Source organism: Crocodylus porosus, unplaced genomic scaffold, assembly GCF_001723895.1.
Source record: "Crocodylus porosus isolate Cpor-Errol unplaced genomic scaffold, CroPor_comp1, whole genome shotgun sequence".
Lineage (NCBI taxonomy): Eukaryota > Metazoa > Chordata > Crocodylia > Crocodylidae > Crocodylus > Crocodylus porosus.
This window is the reverse complement of record NW_017728910.1, coordinates 41,648,893-41,660,919: the sequence shown is the minus strand read 5'-3', so window position 1 is coordinate 41,660,919 and position 12,027 is coordinate 41,648,893. Positions and strand designations below refer to the sequence as shown.

Genomic DNA, 12,027 nt, shown 5'->3' with positions numbered 1-12,027 from the left:
GTTTGACCCCGGTAATCTTTCCTGCCATGGCAGGGGGTCGGACTAGATGATCTGCTCAGGTCCCTTCCAACCCTACCAACTATGAAACTATGAAATGTCTGTACCTAGCCTCAAAGTAGCTGCCACGGCACCTGACTGGGAAGTAGGAGCTAGCAATACCAGGTTAAAACACTCACTTTTGTTTCTCCTGCTTTTAGTGCAAATCAACTCTGACTAAACACTTACCAGCGATGCTTACTGGTGCTTTTGGAATTTGGGAAGAAATGAAACTAATTTGAGTGAGGTGCTGATTATCAATCAATCAGTAATAAGCACGGATCCTAGCTTTTGTCTATTAAAAAAACCAAAAGTATCAGATTAAAACAACCCAAAACTGCATTTTTCCATGCTTAAAATGACACACCACTATATATATAGTGGAACAAAATGCTTTACTGATATATTTACAATATTAAAGCAATTTGGAAGCCAGGGTGCCTCAATCATTAGAATAAAACAAATTCTAAATATCCATATTTTGGCATTTGATTTTTTTGTTTTTTGTTTTTTTTTTTAAAATCACAGCTCTCCCTGCCCCCTTCACTCACCAGGATGCAGGTCCAGCTGTGGCTCCTCCCCTCCCCCACAGCTGCTTTGTAGCGCTGAGCAGCCCCGATATGCTGGAGCCCTTTACTCGTAAGCCATAATGCCCTCCCCCCAGCGACTAAAGCAGTAAAAAAAAATATGCAATTCCATGGCTCTGGGAAAAAACACAATACACCTAAATAAGGTTTGAAATTAGTTTCTTCTAATGCCATGTAGGATTCTTGACCATGCCTACCACAAATTCAGTGCTCAAGGCAACTTTTCCTGACCCAAGGTCCACCACAAATCAAAAGTCCAACAGGTGACCTTTAATTAAAGGTAGAAAAAAAAAAAGGGGAACTAGAATTCCTAAAAGAAACATGTACTGACAGTTAGGTGCAACAGAGAATAATGCTTATCTGATGCTACATTTTTTAATATTAAAAGTAAATACTTCATATTTTTAAATACAAAAAGCTTACACTAAAAATTAAAAAGGAGAAGGAAAAACCCTATGAGTCTATACTACAGAAAACAAAATAAGTAACCGATGCTTGTGAGAAAATTATAATGCAAAACATTTTTTTAGGCCTTGAAGAAATGCTATGTGGATGCCCAATTTGTATTTTCATTGAAATCAACCATCAGTTTTAACATTCCTCTAGTCAGTCAACTGGCAATATAAAGTTTGTTTCAAGAATTGGGTTAATTTGAATAAGTTCCTGCTTGGTTTGAAAGAACCCCTCTTAAAAGCAGGATAGATAATAAAATATATGGGAATTCTTTCAAGAGCTCACTTAGGACATGAATGGACTAGAAAAGGTGGTTGTTAGCATATGCTTCATTGCAAAACAACTTGAGCTTGATTTCCTACAGCATCAGCATGCTGAACACCTTCTGGCTTGCTTACCATTCCCTGGCTGAAGCAGCTTTTGAGCAGCCAGGCTGTCTGAAAATTTGCCTCATGGGAGATGCACTTAGATCAGATGTTATTGGCCCCCCTTGAGCAGCAGCAGACATATAAAGCCTCCCTCATACTGTTCCGGTTCCCTTTTTTAGGTTTGCTTCTCAGTCTCATTAAGATATATTTAAGAAATTGCAAGTTTTAACATCAAGCTGGAGAGAGCAACTGGTTTGCATCAGCCTGCACTTCTGAATACGGATTCTCTCTCAGCTGTGGAATAGCTGCCTAACACTTGATCCTTCAGCTCTTCCTTTCCCTCTTTTTACAAGCACGATTACTCTTTGTTAAAAGCAAAACACACAATATGAAACTCATTGCCCCCGCACCCACAACAACAAGTTTTCAGAGCACTAGAAATCCCTACACAGTCCAGGTGTCTGTCTAGCAAAAAAGCTACACAAGTCATCACAAGCTGTGATGTGCATTTTGAGCAATGGAAATCATGAACTGACATGATTTAGAGAACTGATCAACAATCAAGTTAATACTAACTTATCTACCACATCTCACAATTAAGGAGACACTTATCTTGAGAAGCATCCTGCTTTCCACAAAACAAGTTAAGGGAGATTTAGCTCAAATCACTTTGACTTGTGCATCCACTGGGGATACAGTATGCATGTCATCATATCCCAACTTCTTTACTCTGGAGAAGCAGAAACAGCCCACATATGATCCAGCTTGAAAAATGGAATGGATCAAGAGAACCTGTGATAAGACTATGCATCAAAACTCTTGGGTTAATCATCAGCTAGCCACTTTCTGTAACTACTGGGTCTACATGATACTACTCCTAGTCTAGTAGGCGTCAGAAAACTGCAGTTAAACCACAGTGATCACATTAAAGGCCACAACTTGAAAGTACTGACTTCATGAGGGTCATGTTCAAGTTCTAAGGCACCCCTCTCATGCCACTGGAGGGACCCCACTAAGCTTTGCCCTTTAAGTGAACTAGTGATAGATTAAGGAACAAGGTGGAAGATTTCACCCCTTCTATCATTCTGAGTTATAAATTATTACCTCTCCCCTTGTAAATACCTTTATCCTCTTGATAAATGTTTTCTGCCTGCTCCTCCTTTCTGACCTGGGGGAGTATTCTGCCTTTCTATCAAATCTCAAATACCAGCTTGAATAACCCAAACAGAAAAAATGAATATAAGACAACCAACAAATGTAATGAATAACTTGGCCTACTGTCTAATCTACATGAATAACTATAGTATGTGAAGTGATTGTTGTTTATTTTTACTCTATTTTACTGGAGCTTTCAAAAAACTAAAGCTAAAAAGAAAGCCAAACTGCTATGGCACTTTGTCAAAAAAACCCCCAAAAAAACAACTCTTTTCAAGGTTTGAAACCTCCTGACCCTTTCATTTTCTTCTTTTTAAAGGCACTAAAAGATTTCATTAAAAATGTAAACTGCAAGGGTTCAGCTGGTAAATTTTCTCCCCCAAAAAGGAGTGTTCTGTTTTTAAAGAGGCAATCCTTAAAACACATGCAAGTTCTTTAATTAGGATTTTACAAACTAACACAAATGCAAAATTAATGAGCAGGGAATTAAATTGATGAAGAAAATACAGACTGCCTCCATTAAAAACTAAAACAAAATTAAATCTGAAACATGTCCCTCAAATTAGGAGAGCGACTGCAGTTTTTTATCCTCCTTTACAGGAAATAACTAATAGCCCAATTCATAAAGGAAAGTTCCAGGGTCAAGAAACTTTTAGTCAGCTATTTTGTCCGTACTCTGTAGATTCATGCTCACGGCTCAAATTGTGGTCCACCTTTTACAGCATGTTATACAGCAGAGAATAAGCTTCTGTTTACTCATGCAACCTACTTATATCACACTTCAGAGTGGGAAGGAAACTAGGCTCCAAAGTAGCAACACTTCCTTATATGCCCTTGCATAACTGTGCCAGCACAAAAATGTACACTACACTAGATAGAGATGAAACAATGTTTACTGTTCCCAAAGCAGCAACAAGACCCATAGGGAGATTCAGAATCAGTCAGTTGCTCTAGTCAGCTGCTCTAGTTATGCTGTCATAAGACCAAGATGCTTCTTATTGACCATGCTTTATGCTCACAAAAAAAATCAAGCAAGACCTAAGAAAGAAAAAAGTCAGTAGAACCAAAAGAGACCAAGTTAAGCCTTATTTTCAGGAAGCCCAATCATTTTTTGATAAAATTATCCAGAAAATAAGGGGACAAAAATGGCGTCACTTTCAAAACAATATCTTTAGAAGAATTTAAATGAGCATAACAACTTCAAATAAACTAGAATTTTATAACATGGGGTTTCTGGAGGTTTTCCACATTCCACATGCCCAATTTTCTTGGAAGAAACAGCTTTCTTACACTGTAATAGATTCCAGATACCAGTCCCTGCATAAAGAACAAGAAGTAGAAGCACAATTGTTTGTACTACAGAATACAAAATTTATCTTGGGACTTGACCGGACAGCTTGACAGAAGCCACACCACTTTGATGTGGAACATGAGACAGCAAAGAATTTTTTTTTTTTTGTCAGGTGGAAGAGTTATGCATATTGCATGTACTGTCAGCGGTAGACACCCTCCAGCACTCCTCCACTCACAATGAAGGAAAAGTTAAGAAGAAAGAGAAAAAGGAAAGGTAACAATATGGGAAACGAGTTGCAAAATATTATGATGCATAAATTGTGTAACACTTACGATCAAGTCCATTGATGTATCTCATGGTAATTTCACAGTGCCCCCAAACCGCACTGATTATAGGGTAAACTTTTTTCCCTTTCAGTCCCCTGAAGGCCACTCCAAGATACTGTCCATCTACCATGAAGCTAAGCGTCCCTTCATCCATATCCAAAACCACTAGTAAGGTGTCTGGGAGTACAAAAGGCTCATCCGGTTCCAAAAAGACAGGATATGTCACCCCAGGTTGGTTTTTACAATTGTGATAAAGTTTGTTCCGTCCCAGATCCCAGCCCCAGGATTCACTATTGCTGCCAACCAACGATGTGTATCCTACAGAATGCAACGGAGCTTCTGCTGTTGACACACCCACCACAGCATGTGTTCCCCGTTGCCTTGTGGGCCAGTGAATTTGCCAGACATGTAGACCTCTGGTGTAGCCAACTTTGCCCCGGATACAATCTGTGCTTTGGGCAACTGGATGTCTATGAAAAGTGAGTTTGTCATCTTCCTTTACAAATATATTTAAAGAGCGATCTTCATTATTCCAAGCGTGTTTATACTGCACCTCCAGTTTGGCAGGGGGCATATCCAGTAGCATGTCCAGACGTGCAGGCTTGCAAAAGTCAGGGCCCCTCAACTCTCGTTTGACAGGTCTGTAAGGGGGCTCCCTCACATCCACAGACTTTATGCTCCCTGAGATTTTCTGGCCCATTGCTTGGCTGCAGATTCACAAAGGAGAACGAAAAAGTGACTTTGGCCCAATGTTACCTCATGAAAGCACTTTCACACTGAGTCAATGACTTGACAACCAGATGGGATTTACTTCTCGTGTTTGCAGCTTTTGAGCAGCAGTGTTTTCAGAAGAGAATCACACTCCTGAAAGAGAGCAGAGAGTTTCCAGTTAAAGTAAGAAAGCCAGTTGAAACCCACAAATCATCTCAAAGTTTGATCCCTGCTAGGTTATTTTAGACACTGAGCACTGACAAGTCTCTGCTTTTTATTCTGTGTCCTAGGAGTCCTATCCAGACAGCTGGCAGGATATTCAGAGCCCACCAACGTTCAGAGTACAGACAGTAATTTCCTCCCATTCATAATAGGATACAGACGTCCTCCACCTTCTGCCCTTCCACCCATTTATTCTAGCCAGGCTACAGTGTCTTGGAAGAGGCACACAATATTCTTCAGCAATAGATATTAATTTTACATATTCAGCAGTATATCCACTTATCTTTTGGTTTCATTTTCTCATATTTTGTCAGAGTCCCTTTCTCTATGCATTCCTCTCTGCATATGCCCTTTTAATTTAAGGCTTTGTCTTGGAACAGATGGAACGCAACCAGAACAAATGACACTGATAGTAAACAGCTTTGAAATTTGATTGTTTACCTTTAAGGCATTTGTGTTCACTTTATTTACTGGACAACTGACAAGCTTTAGATTCACTAAGGAGTTTGTTGGGAGCAGGGGGGACAGAGAGACAGGGAAGCAATGATGGAACAAGAATGGAAGCATATGGATGCAGGATAGGTGTTCTCCAATCTACTGGAACTTAAGCATTGTAGTTTCACTTCTTTAGTAGAGCTCACTACTAGGGGATACTTAGCTCAGAATACAAGCTCCTAATGCACAGCAGTTTTTAAAATCCAAACAAAAGAAAGATAAGCACTAAAAAAGACACATGCCTAGATTTCAATTGGGACAATACTGTCGCGATACACATACAGAGCATCTCAAACTAAAAGAGCGTGAAAACCTCCAGGACCGGTTATGACTTAGATTTAGTGGCCCTTTCCAAAGGCCTATAGGAAGCATTCATTCTGAACAAGATGCCTGGCAAATCACACACATTCATCTTGCAAGCACTTAGAGTGCAACGCAAGATACAAGTGTTAGTCCCCATGGACTTAGGGGGTGACTGATGTGGGATCAAGTGATGAGTCTGCTGCAAATTCTGGCTCCCAGCAACTGCTTGGATCAAGGCTTCAGATTTCTGTTTCACCCACAGCAGAGAAGCCAAGCCAACTACTAACCTAAGAGTAGGAATGCTGCTAGCTGGGGGGATTCCAGACTGTTCGTTTGGTGACAAATGTTTCCAAATGTTTAGGAAAAAAGAACTGACATGCTGCCGGTTTTTTGCAAGATAGGAAGAGTGCAAGTGACACTATACAGTATAGGCATTTTATAAAGACTGAAAAGTCATCTTTAAAATGGATCAGAGGGGAATGTATCCATGTGCATGCCTGTGCCCACATGAGCCTGTAAAGGTTATGTTGGAATCCTAGTTTTATAAGTAGGTAACAGCAGAGCTGAAAAGTTTGCTTAATGAGTACCCACAGAGTTAGTCTAACAGTTCGTTGAGAAGTTGTTCACAGTATTCTATACAGACACTTTTTACACCATTATAACAGTTTGCTTGTACTAAACATTTGCTTTCTAAACAACTGAAACCATGTATTCCTAGAACTGCCTAGGTACTATTAACACTTACTAGGGTCTTCACATCCAATACTCCTGCAGTCTCACTCTGAAAAGCTTTCTGAAAAGACAAAGCTCTGCACTATGCCTCAGCAGCACGAAGCTGAGGTGCTGGAGAAAGTTGGGCTGTCCAAAATGGCTGTGTTTCGTTTTGGTTTTAAATTCAGCCTTTTCAGAGGACAGTGATTTGTTTTGGTGTTTTGGATCACTGTTCCGTTTTGATTCGGCCAAATCAGTTTTGGAGTTTGGACGCTGTTTTGGAGATTCAGATCAGCCAGGATGAGGCAGGCGCAGTCAAGAGGCTGCAGGTTCTCCCTCAGCTACTCTGGCTGTGTCTGCCTCTGCCCCAGCTGGGAGGAGCCATGGGAGAAGCCCCCATGGTTGCCTCCCTGGCCCCATCCCCTGCCCAGGCCCAGCCTTCCAGCACATTAAAAGGAGGGCTGTGGGGCTGTGCTGGACTATTCCCAGGGGGCGCCTCTGAAACATCCCGAAACATCTCCAAAACGTTTTGGATGGTTTCGTTTTGTTTTGGTGCCTTCTGTTTCATTTTGGATTCAGTTCACTTTGCCTTCGGTTCGTTTCGCCTTCAATTCACTCCAAAACGGCTGCTGAAATTTCACACAGCCTTATTGTATAGTACATAACCTCAGTACCTAACAGCTGGAGATAAAGACCTAGTCCATTATAGTAGCGCTACCTTTCCTATTACATACAAAACGCAACATATGGATTACGTAGAAAGACGAAGTACCAAGAACTCAATTATTCAAGAATCGTTTAACTAGCAATGGTTGAATCAATTCTATTCTCCCACCCCCCACAACCTGCACACCTAGAATAATTGGAATTCACGAGTGGTTAGTTAGATATGGGAATTCCAAAGGTGTCCAGTAGTCTACTTTATTTTTTGACAATAGTGCCAAAGTTTTACATTTTCATTTATCAGCATATCACAATACGATGTAACAGGAATTTGAATGGCCTTTCACATAAGGATATATGAAATAACATTATTGTATAAGACTAAGAAAAATAGGAAAGTGGTAATAATGAAGCATATCAAGATGTTGCTGATAGTTTCAAATTTAAGACAGGGTATGCAGACAGCAAGTATGTGGTGACAGAATGATGCTACTCCAGAGGCAGAAATTAGCTAGGGAAACCAACCATGATAGCCTGATAGGCTTTCTAAGTTCAGACAGACCATGACTGACTGACTTAGAAATTAAAATTCCTGACTCATATTTTTGTCTATGCATAGTGCCCTTCACACCAAGGAGTTTAAGTGCTTTTCAGACTACAGTATTGAAAGAATGATGTTGTAGCCACGATTGTCAAACTGCACAGAGGTCCCTGGCCAATGTGCAAATAAAGGAGACATGGGATCTGATGCATGATCCCCACAACTGTGCTTCCCACCATACCACACATGTATGGCAGGAAGTGAGATCGTGGCATCAACCATCAGATCCCATCACACCTAACTGCTGGTGCAGGGAGAGCCCAGGCTTCTCCTGTATGAGCAAGAAGCAAGCTCCTGTGGCTAGGAGCCCTGGCCTGGCCACACATTCAATTAAGGATGTGATAGAAATCAGCCACAAAGTTATTACACAGTTTGTGTAATAACTGTGGTTTATTCCTTGTTCTATCACATCATTAACTGATTGAATGTGTGGCCAGGTATCAAATTTGAGACATGATTAACTGGTTAATCACGTCTTAAGTGTAATATGTGCCAGGGGTCATACAGAACAAATGCTGAAGAACAGTTGCCATCAGGATGCAACCCCCAACTGCTGGTCTTAAAACAGCACTGTCTTAAAGAAGTGCACTCTATGGCCAGCTGAAACTGTTACATTTTTGTCAAAAAAAAGTGTAAGTATCTCCATAGACACACACAGTTAAATAGTTATTTTTATGAAAAAGCAGCAGATGTCTTCCAAAGCCACGAGTGAGGTGGGGTTAGGCTGTTCTGCATTACAAAAGCTTTCCTGTGTTCATACATGAGCTGAAGAACGACATACTTAGAACAGAGCCACTCAACCTCTTGGCTTCACAGGCTAAGCGAGTGGTGTGAAGCTAGTTCACAGAGTGAATCGGGGCCTCTGCCCAGCCCCACATACTGAAATCAGGGCTCCATGCCACCCTGCTTGGACCCATCTAGTCCACAGGCCCGTGACTGACAGGGCTCTGAATGGACCCATGAAGAGCCCCACCAGCTGGATTAAATGGTAGCATGGACTGCATTTAGGCATCTCCTGCCCCTCAATTTAAAAGATATTATACTGACCAGAACTTCGGTTGCATTAGGCCAGGACAGTTGTGGTCCAGCATCATGTCTACTAAATCAGCAAACTGAACACAATTAGTCCTGATCATATGGCAATTTCATACCACCCAATTTAATCCTTCACAAGTATGCTAAATTTTAGAGTATAATTTAAAGTTTAAGATTGCCCCAAGATTTCAATTTGAATGCCATCTCCTGGTACACTAACAATGTAGTTTAAAAGCTTACTCAGTATCTTAAGTCAGAGGCTAGTATGAGAGAAAAGTCCTTTAAGCAGGAAGCAGAAATGAATAAAATGAACTCTCACCTTTATTCCAACATCCTGATCAATGCTTAACTTTACTTAATTTTCAAATTCTTGCTTTGGAAATAGCACTGACATCTCACTTGGGAGTATGCATGCCTTGTCAAAGATGACCAAATATTCACTTCCTACCACACAAGTGATCCCTGTTGTGCTGCCAGTCATCTGCAATTTTCTATATTTACTGAAAAAAATAAAGTAGGCTGTCCCCCAAATCTGTTACAATTTGCAGTCAATGACAATAATCCAGAAAAAGCCTAATTTATTCTTGCTTGGTCCTCAGCACACATTAGTGAACACAATAAAGAGAAACTCCAGCTGTAAAATATCAACTCCATTGCTCAAGCGTACTCACTACACAAAATAAAACCTGAAAAACAACCATAAAGATTTGTGGATACTGTAACTATTGACATATAAAATGATAAAAAAGGAGTTGGGTAAATAAAAAGCTGCTTATCTAAAGAAGATGCCAAATTCCACCTTTACATAGATACATTCTGCCTTCCATGTGAATTGGGAGTATAGATGAGAAAGCAGAATCTGGAATAATGAAGTGTTTACTTTATACGTCAAAATGTACTAGTGGGCTTTGGGGAGTGAACAATATTGCTTTTTTTTTTTTTTTTTTTTTTTTTTTACTGTCAATCTCACTGTTAGAATGAGTATTATCAATTAAATGATTTCCCCAGGAGCCTTCTATTCAAGTACTGAGCAGATTGATTCTATTTAGTTTCATTATAAAATGTGTCTATTTACATTAGTTTGGAGATGTACAGAATTAGTAGAATGGGTTGAACGTCAAGGGCATAAAGGGCAGTTTGAAGCAGCAATAATTTTTCTACGGGAAATTGGATCTTATCTTAGAGACAATCAAATGCACAAATACAAGCTAAATCTACAAGAATATTGTGACAGGAAAGGTGAAGAAAGGGAGGCAATTCCTCTGCTGCAGTGTAGCCATCCGAATGTGTATGTACACTGCTGCTGCTTGGAGTCTCTGAGGAAAGCAGTGGGATTTAACAGAGCAGACAGTAGAAACCTCAGAGGCATATTACTTGGGTGGGCTTAATGCAACAAATCATAAATATGGAGGAATAGCTGCGTTGATATAAGTATCTTATGCATCCAAACGGCGTGAGAAACCAGCGGTCCCCGATGCCAGGCCCACTCGGGCAAAGCGCAGTTTAAAAGGGCCCTCCAAACGGGGGGGGGGGGGGGGCATAAAACAAAGTTAACTATTTAGAAGTGCAAGACTAAAAATAGACATGGATTTATTTCTCCAAGGACACAGGCATTTATTCTGGGATATTACAGAAGTATAAGCCTATTGTCTGATTTCAAGTACCTATGAAATACCAAGATAACATTTGAGCCTGGGACAAAGTTGCAATTCAAGATGCACCTGTAAATGATGCTTCCTGCACCTGTCAAACCCTGGACAGTTAGAGGCAGAATAAACACAAGGACTGTTTTTAATCTAAGTTAAGTGCTGTTTTAAACAAGCAATTCATTCAGTTTTTGGTCTCATGAATAGTTAAGGGCAACATTATTAAAAACATTTTTTTTGTAATCTTAAACTGACAAATAATTTGGACCATACCCTGTAGCACTTAGTTACTGGTGTGAAATAGGCACAGGACTTCACCTTAAACTGGCACTTATTGAAGGTCAGGATTTTTCATATAGTGGGAACGCTCAAAGTCTTCCTTCCATGAATTCCTTTCCCACACCAGACATAACATGTGTTACCTCCGACAGCTCTTCATGTCTAAAAAGTCATTCCTACTGTGAGGCAGCCAAGCCACAGGGGCAGCTGTTGGCATACTTATTTAATTTAAACACCAGCTTACTCAAAGAGCCTAATGAAAAAAAGATAGCCTTCAAGACATGCCTTTACACTTTAACCAATCATACTACAGAAATGCAAGTCTTTAATGCCTTAGTGTGATGCAATCCATATAATAAAACCACCCCTCTTTTATGGAAGTTAGTTAGCACAAGATTTTACTGTACCGCCTTTTCCATATGAATAGATAATGCAGCAGGGGGGTTTTTGGAGCTTCTTGGAACATCTGTCTTATATAAACTAAGTAAAAATGAAAAAGCTATCACATGTGCTGCTCTGAGGATGCATCAGAACTGGATAGCAAAGGAACTGGTCTGCAAAGCTAGGGACAGGCATTCAAAAAGCCTAAGCCTGAATTTATTCAATCTTTGTAAGTTAGTCTAACCTGGCTAGGCTAAACCAGTTTGTAGCTGCACAGACATCCCAGACATGTAGATACATGCCTGCAGTGGCTCAGGCTAAAAGCCAGTGGGGGCACTAGAGCAGCCCTCCCTGCCCTCCATAGTGCTGAGCTCAGCGAGGCATGGCCAGGCCCTGGCAGGATGCCCTGATTAGAGAGGAGTTCCTCTCCTCCTGACCAGCCCAGCAGGGAATTGATAACACAGAGTTTATCACCCCTAACTTGGTGTTTATCGCCCCATTAAAAAAAAACAAGAGGGACATTAGCAACTACCTATTAATTCTGCCGTTGTCCAGTCTGCGGACCATAGCCAGCGTGTGGTCTGCTAGCTAATGCTGTGTGTCGGTAAGGCAGAGGGGACAGCGGAATGCCTGGTTGGGTGGGGGGGCTGGTGAGAGAAAGCAGAAGCTAGGCAGATGCCTGCAGTCTCTGTCGGAGCTCCATACAGGGAGAAGAGAGGAGGGGCCAGCTCTGCACAGCCCAGAGAGCCCAGCCCAGGGAT

At 40.9% G+C, this 12,027-nt stretch overlaps 1 protein-coding gene across 2 annotated transcripts in view; it reads right to left on the bottom strand.

Annotated features, from left to right (window-relative positions):
* The window catches only part of SPSB4 (splA/ryanodine receptor domain and SOCS box containing 4), a 121,871-nt gene extending 115,280 nt beyond the window's left edge, over positions 1 to 6,591 (bottom strand). Inside the window, exon 1 of one of the 2 annotated variants that reach the window (XM_019533081.1) lies at positions 4,226 to 6,591. In XM_019533081.1, the coding sequence (XP_019388626.1) occupies positions 4,226 to 4,919 (694 nt within the window). In that variant the 5' untranslated portion in view covers positions 4,920 to 6,591. The remainder of the gene's footprint in view (positions 1 to 4,225) is intronic. The other variant, XM_019533082.1, reaches the window with a different exon arrangement.
* Between the last annotated feature and the right edge of the window lie 5,436 nt (positions 6,592 to 12,027).